The 14716-nt window shown below is 53.6% G+C and overlaps 1 protein-coding gene across 5 annotated transcripts in view; it reads right to left on the reverse strand.

Annotated features, from left to right (window-relative positions):
• The window catches only part of CAPZB (capping actin protein of muscle Z-line subunit beta), a 122199-nt gene that overhangs the window by 36682 nt on the left and 70801 nt on the right, over positions 1 to 14716 (reverse strand). For all 5 annotated transcript variants that reach the window (XM_028513423.2, XM_036025411.1, XM_036025414.1 and 2 more), the window contains one exon: positions 647 to 768. In XM_028513423.2, coding sequence (XP_028369224.1) covers positions 647 to 768 — 122 coding nt within the window. The remainder of the gene's footprint in view (positions 1 to 646; positions 769 to 14716) is intronic.

Raw genomic sequence — 14716 nt, forward strand, 5'->3', positions numbered from 1 at the left:
TCAGACATCACCTCCTATAGGAAGCCCTCCTAGACTCAACCACGGTCTCTTCTACGGGACCCTCAAATCCTAAATAAGCTTGTGGCACTGGCTGCATGAAACACGCTGTACGATTACCAGCTGCTGGGTGCATCTCTGATTCTAGACCAGTGATCACCCAGGGTGGGGACTCCTGTCACCTTAGTTATTTACTGCCCTCAGCATGGCAACGGAAGACAGGAGAGTTGCATGTTTGTTTGACAAAGTCCCATTCAAATGCCCCTTAACCACACAGGCCCTCCAGTGCTCAGGACCCCCATCACGTCCACAGCCTGTACCTTGCCCTTCACAGGACTTAATAAATGATAATGAAACTGCTCGTTGTTTTGCAGTAACTTCTGTTTGTTCTGAACCTCCAGTGCTCGCTGGAGGCACCCTACAACATCTGCGGGCTGACTGCTCGGAAGGCAGGGGAGGGAGGGAGGGAGGAGGGAGGGAGAAGGGAGGGAGAAGGGAGGGGGAGAAGGGAGGGGGAAGGGGAGGAAGGACCGGCAGGAGGACAAATGTGAGCCCGTGCAAGTGCAGCGGTCCGGGCGCCGCTCTGCGGCACTGACGGCCCCCGGGGGCGGCCCGGCACGCCTGCTGCACCCCAGGGGCGGGAGCTCACCTATAGGAGTCCCCGTCTCTGTTGTAATCGCACAAAAGGTAATCCTTTCCCACCACCTTGTCTCTGGCGATCTTCAGCGGCTGGTCAACAGAAGACAGGAGATCTTCACATAGACTGGGGACCTGGCGGGGAGAAAGGAAAAGGCAGACACGGGTTAAAACAACACGTCAGACCCAGGCTGGCTAGCGGCAGCCGCAGCCGGATCGTGGTCAGCACGTTTAACATCTGGCCCTTGGCACGCTGCCAGGAGCGCGGGCCTGCTCTTTTCCGCGCCACATGTGTCTGACACGGACTGGGTCCCTCCATAGAGAGAGAAGCCTGTTCTTGAATTACAGCGGAGCGTGATTTCCAGTCCAGCCATCCTTCCAAAGCTGTGTGCAGCTTCACTCACCTGGTCACCAGGGTGGTCTGGTGCATTTAAGTGTGTACATGCTTGGTATTGGTCTCTGGTGGGCCAAGTACCGGCTGAAGTCCCGAGGAGAAGGTAAACATTGTAAACACGTGGGAACCCACTGAACTCTGAGAACGGTGACCCGCCTGTGGCGGAGAACTCCCACGGGCTCCCACGCTGGGTGGAGTTTCCACTCCTTTCCGGGCCTCTGGCCAAGCACTACCAGGTTGACTTACAGAGTCAACCTCACCTGCTGCAAAGACAGGGCCAGCTCCAGTGGGTCTCTGTCAGGCTGGCCTGCCCGGGGCCACCTCAGCGAGAAGGAGGGCTCCGTGGGACTCGAGGCCCTGCCAGTGACCAGGCTGCCGGCCTCTTCTTCCCACCGCGAACAGCACTTTCCACCAAAATATTCCAGGAGGGGACGGCAGCACTTTCGGAGATGGATTCCTTCAGGCTTGAGTCACTTCCACGCTGTATTTTCAATGTGCTGACTTACTCGTTTCATGGGCCTGGGTTTATGGAGGCCCCACCATATCGTTTACCAGGCAAGGGGCTGCCAACTGCACCAACAATCTTTCCAAATGGAAAAGTTACGTCATGTGGCAAGGACACCCAGGAGAGCAGCTCAGCAGAGGGGCTGACAGGGGCCACGGCGGTTCCTGTGTTCCTCCAGGAGACCCTTTGCACCACCAGAAAGATGGGGACAGAGAACGCACACCCCCACCTCAGAGACCGTGTGCCTCTGGGGGCGTTCTCGGGGCACCTCTGCTGACCCTGGGGCACTCCCAAACCCAGCCTGCAGGGCCCTGCCTGGCACGGCTAGAAGGCGGTGGCCCTGCCTTGCAGCAACGTCAATTCTGGCCTCAGTGAAACGACACGGAGCAGCATGTTGCCCATGCCCGGAGAGACACACACACACCATTAACGCCGGGATACAACCTGCTTATTCTCAGACTCCCTTCTGCATGCAACACCTGCCTGTGCGCCCCCTCCACCAGACAGACAGACAAACGAAAACGGGGCTCCCCCCATCTAATGGGGCTATTTTCAAAGTCAGTTTCAGTGTTGATCAGATCAACTCACCCCCAAGTGCCTCCTGTGTATCCCACACCCAGGCCAGGCCCTCTACACAGGGCATGCCGTCCACTTAAGTTCCCCTCCATCTTGTGAACTAGGTAAGCACTGTCCCCATCGTTCAGATTTGCGACCTGGGGTCCAGTCACTAAGGTGCCCAAGGCCCACACGCAGGAAGCAAGCAGCGGAGGCAGCAACCTCCCCCTCTGGCCGTAACTCTGGTTGAAGAGACAGCTAAAAGTGCACGCAAAGACACACTCTGGTGGCAAACAACCCCCTCCCGCCCCACCCCCGCTCAGCTAAGGACAGCCACAGAGCCTGGAAGACAGTCTGGGCCGAGGCGGGGAAGATTTGAACAGCTCCCACCCACAGCAAGTGGTCCGGCTTCCCACGGCTGACCCAGGGCAACGCCCCCGGACACCCAGGCAGGCTCGTGCCCGCCTATCACATCCCGGCCTTTTCCTAAGCGCCACTGTTTGTTCTGCTGGCCACGGCCTTGGCTAGCCTGTGGGACCCTGACTTTTGTCTACAACCCCTTCTAACTGGCCAGGACCCTAAGACGGCTGGCCCGATTTGTCCTGGATTATGGTAGAGACCCAGCAAACAGGCTCCGAAGTTAGACGTCCTCATCCCACTGCCAACTGGCTTTGTGGCCTTGGCCAAGTCATTTCTCGTCTCTACTGAGACTGGACCTCCTCGCCTGTAAAGTGGGGACAATAAAAACCAACCTACGGCAATTTGGGGGATCACATGAGCTAATGCACTGGCGCCAGGCATAGTGCCCTGCCCCCGCACAGGGAAAGCACGCACGTTTGTGGCTGACGTATCCACACCCCACTCCTCTCTTTGGTACTCGGTGCCATCTGTCGTCTGGCCCTCTTAGGGGGCCATGCCAGCCTAGATCACACCTGAGTACACCGTCCTGCTCCAGGCGCTGGATGAAAACAGACCCGAGGACCCAGTTTTTCTTAACCCCAGTTCTGCCTAGAGCCACCTGCTTCCCCTTTTCCCCAAATCCCATTGCTTACAGCCAAGTCACCCAAAACAGGAAAGCTTACACGATAATGCAGTTTGGTATAAAATGGGTGTGGCTTCACTCCTATTCAAGATGTAATCCACGGGTCAAAAATATTGAACAGTTTCTTCCTGGCACTTGCACGACCTGAAAGTCTATTTCTTCCCGGTGTGTTGCCTGTCTCCCCCACTAGAAGGCATGCTTTAGTGGGCAGGGACTCCAGTCTTGTCGGTGGCTGCACCCCTGGGGCCCACGGCAGTGCTCGACACGCAGCAATCGGCTTTCAGAAAAGAGTTTGTTGTCGAGAAGTAAACTTTGGTAGCACCAGTGACCAATTTCGCTCGTGGTTCCAACCAGGCATTCACGAACATGAACCAAAAGGTTGTACAAAAGCACTAGATAAAATGAACTAGAGTTTTAATGAAAATGCTGGCATTTTTATATTTTAATATAATATGAGCTGGAGGACCAACAGTGGCAAGACTGAGAACCGAGAGGCCTGGGTTCTAACCCGCGCTCCGCTGCTCACTAGCCGCACGATGAACACAGTGGGTGAGCCACACCGGGGACTCCCGGCACCAGTGAAAATACTGCAGGCAAAGACTCATCTAAATGATGTCAATCTCTTCATACGATTAAATGCATTCTTCCTTTTTTATAGAATACCCCCTTTTGTTTTTAAGATGTCCTTGATTTTAGGTTTATTTTGTTTTTGTTTTAAAAGTTGGCAACCCAATGACCTAGTCCTCTTTTATTTTTTTTTAAATGATTCTGGCCTGCAAACATTTTTTAAAAATGTGACAGCCATTGGTCTAGAGAATGGGATCCGGCCTGCCGGCCGTGCCCAAGTAGGTCAGACCGGCGTACAGGGCCAGGAGGGACTCACTGCTCCCACGGTGGAACTCCTGCCCGCAGAGCACAGACAACGCTGACTGAGGCGACAGTGCAAGGAGCTGATCTGTGGTATCGGCTGCCATCAAAAGCCACTCTCATCACCTGCTCAGCCTGCCTTTCCTTTTCTAGTCGCAAACCTCCTCACTCCTCGTAGTGTGGACGAGGCTGATCTCCACGCCACTACCCGCCACAGGCCATCGGAGGGCCTCAGTCCAAGGAACCTGGGCCCATTTGGGGAAGAAGCTCTCCTAGGAGTTTCCGCCAGGGGCCACGGGGACGTGTATGGCTTTGCCTCTCTCTGCCAGGGATGCTGGGATGGGGGGTGAGGGTCCCGGGCCGCAGCAAGCATCAGGAGACCACCTGCCTGAGCTCCTGAGCAGTGCGGAGCCCCTGGGACACTATCTGAGCTCCTAGATCCAGCCACCCTTGAAGATCTGTCACTGGACCTTCCAAAGTTCATGAAGTTGGTGGTAACCAACTTCAGAAAAACACATGAACTGTCACTCAAAAACTCATGGCAGTATCTGGTCAAGATGGCGGCGTAAGTAACTCTGGTTCATGTCCTTGCACAACCACATTGAAATTACAACCAATATAGAGAACTACCATCACTCAGGACCATCAGAAATCGAGCTGAATAAAGTCCAACTACAGAATTAATACATAAAAACAAATGCAGGGAGGCTGCCAAAATGAAGATACAAAGAAATGTGACCCAATTGAAAGAACAGATCAAAACTCTAGAAAAAAAACTAAACCAAAAATGGAGATAAGCAATCTATCAGATGCAGAGCTCAAAACTCTGGCTATAAAGATGCTCAAGGAACTTAATGAGGACCTCAAAGGCATAAAAAAGATCCAGTCAGACACAAAGGATTCACTAACTGAAATAAAGAATAATTTACAAAGGAACAACTATAGAGTAGATGAAGCTAGAATCAAACCAATGATTTGGAACATAAGGAACCAAAAAACTGCTAATCAGAACAAGAAGAAAAAAGAATCCAAAAACAAAAAACAACTAGGACAGTATAAGCAGCCCCTGGGACAACTTTAAGCATTCCCACATTTGCACCATAGGGATGCCAGAAGAAGAAAAAGAGAAAAAAACTGGAAATGTACTTGAAAAAATAATGAAAGAAAACTTCCCTAGTTGGTGAAGGAAGTAGACTTGCAAGTCCAGGAAGTACAGAGAGTCTGAAACAAGATGGATGCAAAGGGCCCGCTCCAAGACACAACCCAATTAAAATGCCAAAGGTTACAGATAAAGACAGGATCTTAAAAGCAGCAAGAGGAAAGCAGTTAGTTACCTACAGGGGAGTTCCCATAAGACTGTCAGACGATTCCTCAAAAGAAACTTCGCAGGCTAGAAAGGATTGGCAAGAAATATTCAAAGTTATGAAAGGGACCTACAGCCAAGATTGCTCTACCCAGCAAAGATACCATTTAAAATTGAAGGGCAGATAAAGTGCTTTCCAGACAAGAAAAAACTAAAGGAGTTCATCATCACCAAACCATTATTATATGAAATGTTAAAGGGACTTATTTAAGAAAAAGATCAAAACTATGAACAATAAAACAGCAATAAATACATAATCTATCAACAACTGAATCTAAAACAAACTAAGCAAATAAGAACAGAGACATGGATACAGGGAGTGTTTTGATGGTTGCAAGATGGGAGAGGGTGTGGGGGAATGGGTGAAGAGGTGAGGGGATTAAGTACAAATAGGTAGTTACAGAATAGCCACGGGGATGTAAAGTACAGAATAGGAAATGGAGCAGCCAAAGAATTTATACGTACAACTCATGGACATGAACAATGGTGTGAGGATTGCCTGAGGGAGTAGAGGGGAGCTGGGTGGAGGGGGAAAATTGGGACAACTGTAATAGCATAATCAATAAAATATAATTTAAAAAGTAAATAAAAATAAAAATAAACTTAGGGCAGTACACAGAAAAACACGTAGAATTTATGAACAGCATGTGATTTGCCCTACCAATACAGCTGACTGATGCTTCATCCAAACAGGTATGGTTTTCCCCCTTTGGATAAAGTCTGAAGGTAATTTTTTTTCTTTACATTTTCCTTACAAGAGCTCCCTTAATTTTTTAAAAAAATATTTTATTTATTTATTTTTAGAGAGGGAAGGGGGAGGGGGGGAGGGAGAAACATCAATGTGCGGTTGCTGGGGGCCATGGCCTGCAACCCAGGCATATGCCCTGACTGGGAATTGAACCTGCGATGCCTGGTTCGCAGCCCACATTCAATCCACTGAGCTACACCAGCCAGGGTCTGAAGATAATTTTGTATTCTATTTCCCTCTTCACTCCTGTTTCTTTGCTCAAATGTAAAATGCTCTTAAGAAGTACTCCGACTGTCACCGTGTGGAACACAGGGCACAGAGTGCATGGTGTCCTTACGGGTCTGCACAGCGGAGCAGGTGCTCGCGAGAGCCTTGGTCCTGACCTCCCCGCTGCACCCCCGCCGTCTCACCCCGCCGCTTCTGCCCGAGCCCTCTCCAACAGCGCCGCCGCCCCACTCACTGCTTGCTGAACACACATTTGCATAAACGTTCTTCTGCCAAAAATCCCCCCCCATTTACAGTTGCTGGATAGAATAACGCACTGGCCAGTTAAATTTTAATTTTAGATACACAATGAAGAACATTTAGTGTAAGCAGGTCTCAAACATTACGTGGAACATATACTTGTATTTGCCGAATTGGGCACCCCAAACCCCAGTCCTCTCTCAAATCCCACCACTCTTTAGGGGCCAGCCCAAACTCTCATTTCTTCATCAAGATGTCTCGTCCTTTGGAATTCCTTCAGTAACACTGATGTCGACTGAACCCCAAACGCTTTGGGGGTGGCTGCTCTCATACTGTCACCAGCTACTACTCTACTCCTCCCTCACGATTGAACATTCTCTGCAAGGGCAGAGACGGGCCCCCCAGACCCGGCCCAGCGAACCACACCCCAGGGCGGGTGCTCAGGTACCTTGCAGACTTCTGAGAAAGCGGGTGTTAATCTCGTGACCCGAGGTCACACTACAGATCCTGAGTAGAGGCAGTTCACCTCTGTAATCAAGTCAGTCGCCGAACGACCCCCTCCCGACACTCACCCCCAGCCCTACCCCCCACCTCCTGGTCATGTCAAATGCTTAGAAGGGTGGAAGAAATCACATTACATCTCACGGATCATGGGTCTGCACAGCAATTTAAAAGAAGGGCAAGTCCAAACAAAGCCGCAAGTTCACGCTGGGGTGGGGGTTTCATCAGCTCTGCTGCCTCCCAGGCCCAGGAGGGCTCTAGCGAGAACGCGTGCTCGGTGCCAGCGCCCGGGGGGCATGGTTTCTGTCCAAACCACTCGTCTGAACTGCTTAACAACCTTGTAAGGGGGGCTCAGATAACCCAAAGGTATCAGATCAATCCAGGCTGTCGGGGGGATTTAAACTTAATTCCAAACGACACGCAATAATAAACAACGCTGCGCTGGCCACGACAGGGTTTCTGCCGCCGGGTCTGGTGGTGGCGGTCTGGCCTCCGCCAATCACTCCGTTGCCACAACATCCCAGGGGGCAGGAACCGCCGTGCCCTTCCTCACTGAGCCCTCACCCGGCTCACTGGTGCCCAGGGGGCCACTGGACAGACAGAGGGAAAGGGGAATGAAGTGAACTTGGCCAGCGAGTGTAAAGTCCCAGGAGTGAGAAAGATGTTAGGATGCCACTAGCAACCGCCTCAAGTGACACCTCAATAACAGTGAGGACAAAGATCAGGAGGACACAAGAGCCAACAGCTGGTAGCGTACCCCAGGCACAGTGGTCCTGTAATCTCTACCTGCACCCCTCCTCTAATCCTCTACCAGCCCCACTCATGGACGCAGCCACCACCCCCCGTGTAGAGAAGGGGAGAACGCAGGGCCCCGGAGAAGTAACGCGTCCACAGCCCCGGGCTACGCGCCGCCGCCTCAGGAAGCACATGTGGGACACACCACCGCTGGGCTGCCACACAATCACATCTCGCTGCTGCCCCCAGACTGAATACCTCTCCACCATGTAACCCACCAGCTGATCACATGAAAAGAGATACAAATCAGACGTTTCCGGCCACAAGTGAGGTTTGCGCTTGTGCCGCCATATGGTTCTACTTTGCCTCTTCCCTTCTCCATTAGTTATTAATGTTGAAAAAAATTATTCAACCAGAAAAAGAAACTTGAGATGAACCCTTAAAAAAGCACAAAAGCCAGACCAGTTCAACTCCGTGGATAATCTAATCCACGGCGCCCTCGCTTTAAGAAGTGCACCCTTGTACCTCGGTTTTTTAAATAATGGCCAAATGAACACATTCCGCCTTTTGATCTGCCCGCTGGCTGGGCGCCCGCCACCAGAGAGATAAGAATCAAAACCAGACCCTGCTCGCTGGGTCGCACACTCGGATGAGTAATGCTGGTGAAATCACGGCTGGGCAGAGCCCCGGCCCCCCACTCCCCGCCATCGCCACAGCCCGCTGAGCAGGGCTCAGGGTACTGAAGTTCCCTCCTGGTGGCCAGCAGAGGTCTCTGCTTGCAGTGCGTTCCTTTGATTTTTCCCAAGACCCAAAAACTTTTGCCTTTTTTTCCCCAATTAAAAAAATAATTAAATGCCCTGGCCGGGTCGCTCAGTTGGTTAGCGTGTATTCCTATACACTAAGGCTGTGGGTCCACCCTCCAGGCAGGGCACACCCAAGTCAACTAATGAATGCATTAATAAGTAGAACAACAAATCAATGCTTCTAGGTCAATTAAAAATTTTTTTAGGTTTTTTAGCGATATATACACTAATATCGGAAATAATCTACAGGGTGGAATTCGGCCCCGACAGTTGGTGTGGGGAAAGCACCAACCCTGAAATCAAACATGCGTTCAGATCCTTGGCCCGCCCCCTCCCGGCTAAGTGTGAACCTCCTAAACCTCCAAATTGGGGGGGCCAGAACACCTGCCGCCCAGAGAAACTCACCCCACTCCCTGAACGCTTGGTGCCCGCACCAGGTACGTGGGAGGGGCCGAGACTGACACCTGCGGCCCTGCTCTCGCAAAGCACATTCCAGCCATCACAGGAAACCGGGAGGCATCCAAACATGCCACCACAGGATGAAAGCCGCACAAGCTCAGTGACTGGGCACCTCGCTCTCAGGTGAGGCTGGTGCCCTGCATGACCCCAGGACCCGGCTGGCCAACACAGCTCCACAGGGCAGAGTGGGGCTGGAAGCTACACTCACAACTCTGACCGGGCTCTTCCGAAGCCGGAAGCCACCGGGTCAACAAAGCTCCCTCCATCCAGTAGGGCTCAGAGGACAGGGGTGAGAAGGGAAGCCAATCAGGGAGAACTCCGGGTCTGCCACCAGGAAGGGGCTATACTGCAGCCACTCTGGGACTGCAGGTGGGGGTCCTGCACCCACCACCCAGCACAGCGCCTGGCAAGAAACGGGCACTCTGATCCTGCTGGACCGAAGGCCTCTCAGGCCTCCACCTTCAACAACTCACAGAAGGGGACCCGCAAACTATTTCCGATCCAGTCCCCCCATTATTAACAGGAGAAAAACGTACAATGTGTATCACGGATGTACATGCCAGGGGCGTCAGAAGACATGAGACCCAGTCTCTAATTAAGCGATCGGTCGACTCAGAGAAGGACATTCTTTAAGTACTGACTATATTCTTCATTTGAAGACTATAAACTGTAAGATGTACCACCAAGAACATCATTAATGTGCACATTAAGTGTCAGCAGCAATTTCCCAGTTTCGGGAACATTAACATGTGAGTGAGCCGCGGGCCCCTGGTGTGCACCCAGCAGACCAAGCACTCACGCTCTGGAGGCGCAGGGGCCGCAGTTACCGAGGGTCTGACACAAAGGAAGCACACAGACATCAGGAAATCAATTATTTGTGTGTGTGTGTGTGTGTGTGTGTGTGTGTGTTTTACCAACAAAAGTTTGCTTCTCCTTAGAAACCCATTTTTCACAAGCCATTAACAACAAAGAGCTTTCTCGAGAAACAATAAGCCCCCTCCTCTCTTTCCTTAGGCAGGTGCCCCAAACCACTCCAGAGATAAATAATAAACAAAGGTGAACTTCCTGGGCTGGGTTTCAGGCATTCCTACTCAAGACTCAAAAGCTCTGCCTTTTGGAAGCTTGCAGCCTGGAATAAGAGGCCAGAAAGTTTTCTAAAGGAAGGGTCAGGAAGGGGCAGAACAAAGAGAAGACAAATTGAAAGGAGAAATTAAAATCGCTGCATGTGAGTCCACCACCTCACGCACAAGGCTCCTTCCTGTTCTCCCCAGGTGACCCTGCACTGCCTTGAAGGGATGAACCAGGTGCTGGGAGCCTAGCTGTTAACTGTTCCTCCGCCAGGAGCACAACGCATCACCTGTGTCTGCAGAGAGGCGTCAGGGTCTTTCTAGGCCACCTGCTCCTCCTCATTGAGGACTGGTCCCGGAGGGACGGAGCACAATACACACGCAGCTTCAAGAAGCCGGGGCGGCACACTCACCGGTGCACTGCCCTGGACTGAGAGCCACACTGTAGTCACGGAGCTGGTATCAGAAGCTGCCACTTACCACCTACGAGTGGGCGAGTGGGTGACCGCCTCTGCCTCAGGGCAGCAAACAGGGAGGAGCATCAGGTGGGCTCAAGCCCCCACTGCAGTCTGGCGGTCCCTCCACACCACGCGTCTCTCCACACCAAGCCCCACCACCACCACCAGGAATATCCGTCCCTCCCCGAGTGCCACCTAATGACTCTCCATGTCCTTCAAGGTCTGCCTCTTGGGCTTGTTCCTAAAGCCCCTGAATGGAGGCAACTCCTCCTCATCTAAGCTCGTACAGCTCCACACAGATCTGAGGGGGTGTCTTTCCCCGCTCAGGGCAGGGGCGCGCTGCCTGGACCGCCTGGTGCCTAGCATGGGTGGGGCCCCCTAAGTGTTGGTGGGATCGGGCTGAACTGTGGAAACCCAGGCTGAGTTCCAATCTTTTGAATTTCACGTATGTGCAGAGGGAAGCCAGCCAGCTCCCCGAATGTTCTCCAGGGCCTCCCCTAGAGATGGGACTACGGACCGGCTGGGTGGGTGGGCAGAGGGGGGAGTGTGAGAAAGAGAGACCAATGCCCGGGAATGGTGCTGCAGTTCCGTGACCAGCAGTCTCCCAAGTCAGAGGGAGACTCCAGCTCTCGCACCCTGGAGGTGGGGACGACCGACCACCTTGCTGGGGCCTGTGGGGCTGGCCCAGTGATCCTCACACTCCTCAGGCGCCACCAGAAGCCTAGTGACAGCCTTTGCTGTGAAAGGGGGACAGAGCTGCAGCCCTGTTCCAGGGTGGCCCTCAGGCCTGCCTTCCCGGTCTGGGTTGTTCCAGTATTGTTGCCATGGCTGCCTTCTTATGTCGCCTCAATCTTTCGGGAAACCAGGTAAAAAATACATGGGAACAGCTCGTTTATGACACTGCAATTTTGCGGGCGGGACGGGGCCTCCACCCTTCAGCTCAGCGCCAGGCTCACTGAAACCCATGTGACCCCACAGAGCAGGAGCCCTCAACCACTCCGCTGGGCCCCCTGGGGCACGCTGCCTGGCAAGCAACCCCAAGGCAAAAATATTCCAGCTGGAAGAACCATCCACTGAATGGTGGCAGGCAGAAGTACTTGGTGAAAGTGGGCTCATGCGTGATTAGATCAGTGTGAACCCCTCCCCTAAAAACTGCCGGTGATGAAAAAAGCGGCCCATGTCCTCACTGGGTGCTCAGGTGTAGACCTGACCTCAGGTTTTCCAAGACGTGTGTGAAACCACGGTTAAAGGTCCCTGAAAGCTATGAAGGGACTACCGCCATAGAAAGACGGGAGTGAGGTTCTGGGAGGGAAACCTCTGACACGAGGGGACACAGAACAACTGGACCGATCAAGGCAGACCGCTGCGTATCACCCACGTGTCACAGTGGAGGGGGGGCGCTCCAGGGAAATCACGCGTGTTCAGGCGGCAGTAAAGGGACAGCGTGGTGAAACGTGAAAAGGAATCACCGAGCGGGCCAGACGTGGGCAATGACCACTCAGGCAGCATTTTGGATTGTGAAACACCGTCAAATACAAGAGGGTTTTCTCCGGTCCCGAGGCGAGGGAGGAGGGAGGAGGTCTCCGGAGTGAGCGTCCACAGACACGAGCAATCTCACTGCCACTCCTGAGGCTTCGCGATGAGCAGGCCAGGCACGCCTCACCCCGGGGTCCTGGAGCCACCCGGGAGGCCAAGGACCTGTGAGGCGGCAGCAGCTCAGGGCCATGACGCCATTGAGTCACACGCCAGCGTGCTGGCTCCCTCTACCACATCCTCTCCCCAGACTCTCGAGACCACAGACTTCTGAACAGCCCACAGTCCACCAAAACTCCATGACGCCACCAGCTCCTCCCCAGTGGTGGTGTCGGTGCCGCGTGCAGCGGAGAGGGGCCCGGGCCAGCGCCGTCTGCCCCGGGGTGTGAACAGAACACCGGAACAAGCCAGTGTTCTGTTTTGCTTATTTTGCCCGCTTAGCCTAGAAATCACCCCGGTCGGCAGGCCACGGCATTGCACACCGAATTCCTTCGGCTGAATGAATGTCTCAGATCGGGCTTTGTTTCAACTTCACCGACTCACCCGGTGACAACAACCATGCTCGGACAGAGAGAACTCTGAAGCGCTTCCCACTGGGGAGGCAGTCAGCTCCGCCCAGCAGCAACCACCAGGTCCCCAGGGCCGTCGGGGTCTCCCCATTCCCAGAGCGCCCGCTTCTCCACTTCGGCTCGTGAGGAAGCCAAACTCAAAGCTGTGGTCCTGACGAAATTCACCCGAATGTCTGCGGGACTCAATGGTGCCCCACCCTCAAGGAGTCCAACGTCTAAGAGGAGGGAGGGACACAAAAGAAACACTGGCGTGCTGTGAGCCAAGGACAAGGGCAAGCAAGTACCTGACCCCACGGAAGCGGGAACAGGGCAGAAAAGGTGCTGGAATTAAGAAGCACTGACTGGCAGTCACACAATGGGCACAGGGATGTGAGGTACAGCAGAGGGAACGTGGCCAATAACATTACAGTGACCACCCATGGTGCCAGGTGGGCACTCGGGTTGTCGAAGGGAACACCATATGAAGGTCTACGGGCTACGCTGCACACTCAAAACTAATACAAAATAGTGCTGAATGCAAACTAATTTTTTTTTTAAAAAGAACTTATTCTATTTCCTTACTATCCTTATAACCATCCGGGAAATGGCTTTCTGAGCTCATCAAAAGTCTGTGACGTTCTTCCTCAAACAAAGCAAAGGGAAACCTGTGCCGAGCGAGGCATGGGGCACGATCCGAAAGTGAGCACGACCTGGCCTGCCTCAAGGGTGCACAGCCGCAGGCACAGGCGGGCACAGACACACATGGCGGCACGAGCCAGTCACCCATGACGAGAGGAAGCACGAACAGGCGGTGACCACAGGAGCTTCTCCCCAGAATCCCATGTTCAAATTTAAGGCTCTCAGGAAATTTCTGTTACCCGAATCACCTCTTCCCACTTCCAAGAATGAGCTCCTGCCCCTCAGAGCCCCCACCCCAATTCTGTTTACTGAGGGGGAACCTCCCACCCACGGCACAGGGCCCCACCCACTCCAGGGCCCCTTCGTTTACCGGAGACCTCCACGCTGGCAGCCAGCACACCACCAGCTTTCAAAGTGGCTGGTGATAGACAGGCGTCCGAGGCCCCCCGCCGGCCACGCCGCCTCAACCAGCAAGCCCTGCAGGCCTCCCAGGCTCCTCCCCGATCCTGTCCACGTCCCTGGCCTGTGGCAAACGTCAGGGAGAGCAGACCAAGTACGCCCACTGTCCTCGCGTGTTTTCAATGTTTCCCACCAGATGTGTCCCAAGGGGTGACCCAGACACTCCTCACCCAGGGCCACTGCCTGCCCGGCTGCGCGAAGCTTCCCAGCTGCTCTGGGAAAGGAAATGCCTTCCTCCCACCTCGTCTGGTTCCGGGGAAGGGGATCGCTCTGCATTTCACTTTGATGTCTCACATTTCTCACCACCAGGAAGGCAGGACCTCACTCAGACACTCATTCTTCATGGGGTCCACCAGCAACAGGACACCACACGGCTCCTAAAATGCAAGAGCTAGACGAACCTCCAGCCAGACAATTCCATCAGGGCAAGCCCAAGGCAGGGCGTCCTGGTGCATTTCAGACGAATTACACCTCCCAGCTCCAGCTGGCAAGAAGCCGGTATCTGCTCCACCTCCAGAGAGCCTGGCCTCCTGGTGCAGCTCGCTAACCCCCACCAAGGTCAGGTTCCTTCTAAAGCACTCCCCTGACCCTGCAGTGCTCCGTCCCCCAAACCAGAGCCATGGCAGCACTAGGCTCTCCTGTTCGCTCTGCCCAGAGTAAAACCCAAATGGTCCCATGTCCAACCCGTGGCCCATGGGCCGCATGTGGGCCAGGATGGCTGTGAATGCGGTCCAACACAAAATTATAAACTTACTTAAACCCTGTTTTTTGCTCATCGGTTTTTGTTAGTGTTTGTGTATTTAACGTGTGGCCCAGAAACGCCGGAGGGCTGGACACCCGTGCCCGGTCCCTCATCCACCTGGAAACCACAACTGCACAGCCACCAGGAGTGCCCACTGCCGTCCCCCAAAGCCGGGGCGAAACACACACACCAAGGGTAAC

This window comes from Phyllostomus discolor, chromosome 5 (genome assembly GCF_004126475.2).
Source record: "Phyllostomus discolor isolate MPI-MPIP mPhyDis1 chromosome 5, mPhyDis1.pri.v3, whole genome shotgun sequence".
NCBI classification, from domain to species: Eukaryota; Metazoa; Chordata; class Mammalia; order Chiroptera; family Phyllostomidae; genus Phyllostomus; species Phyllostomus discolor.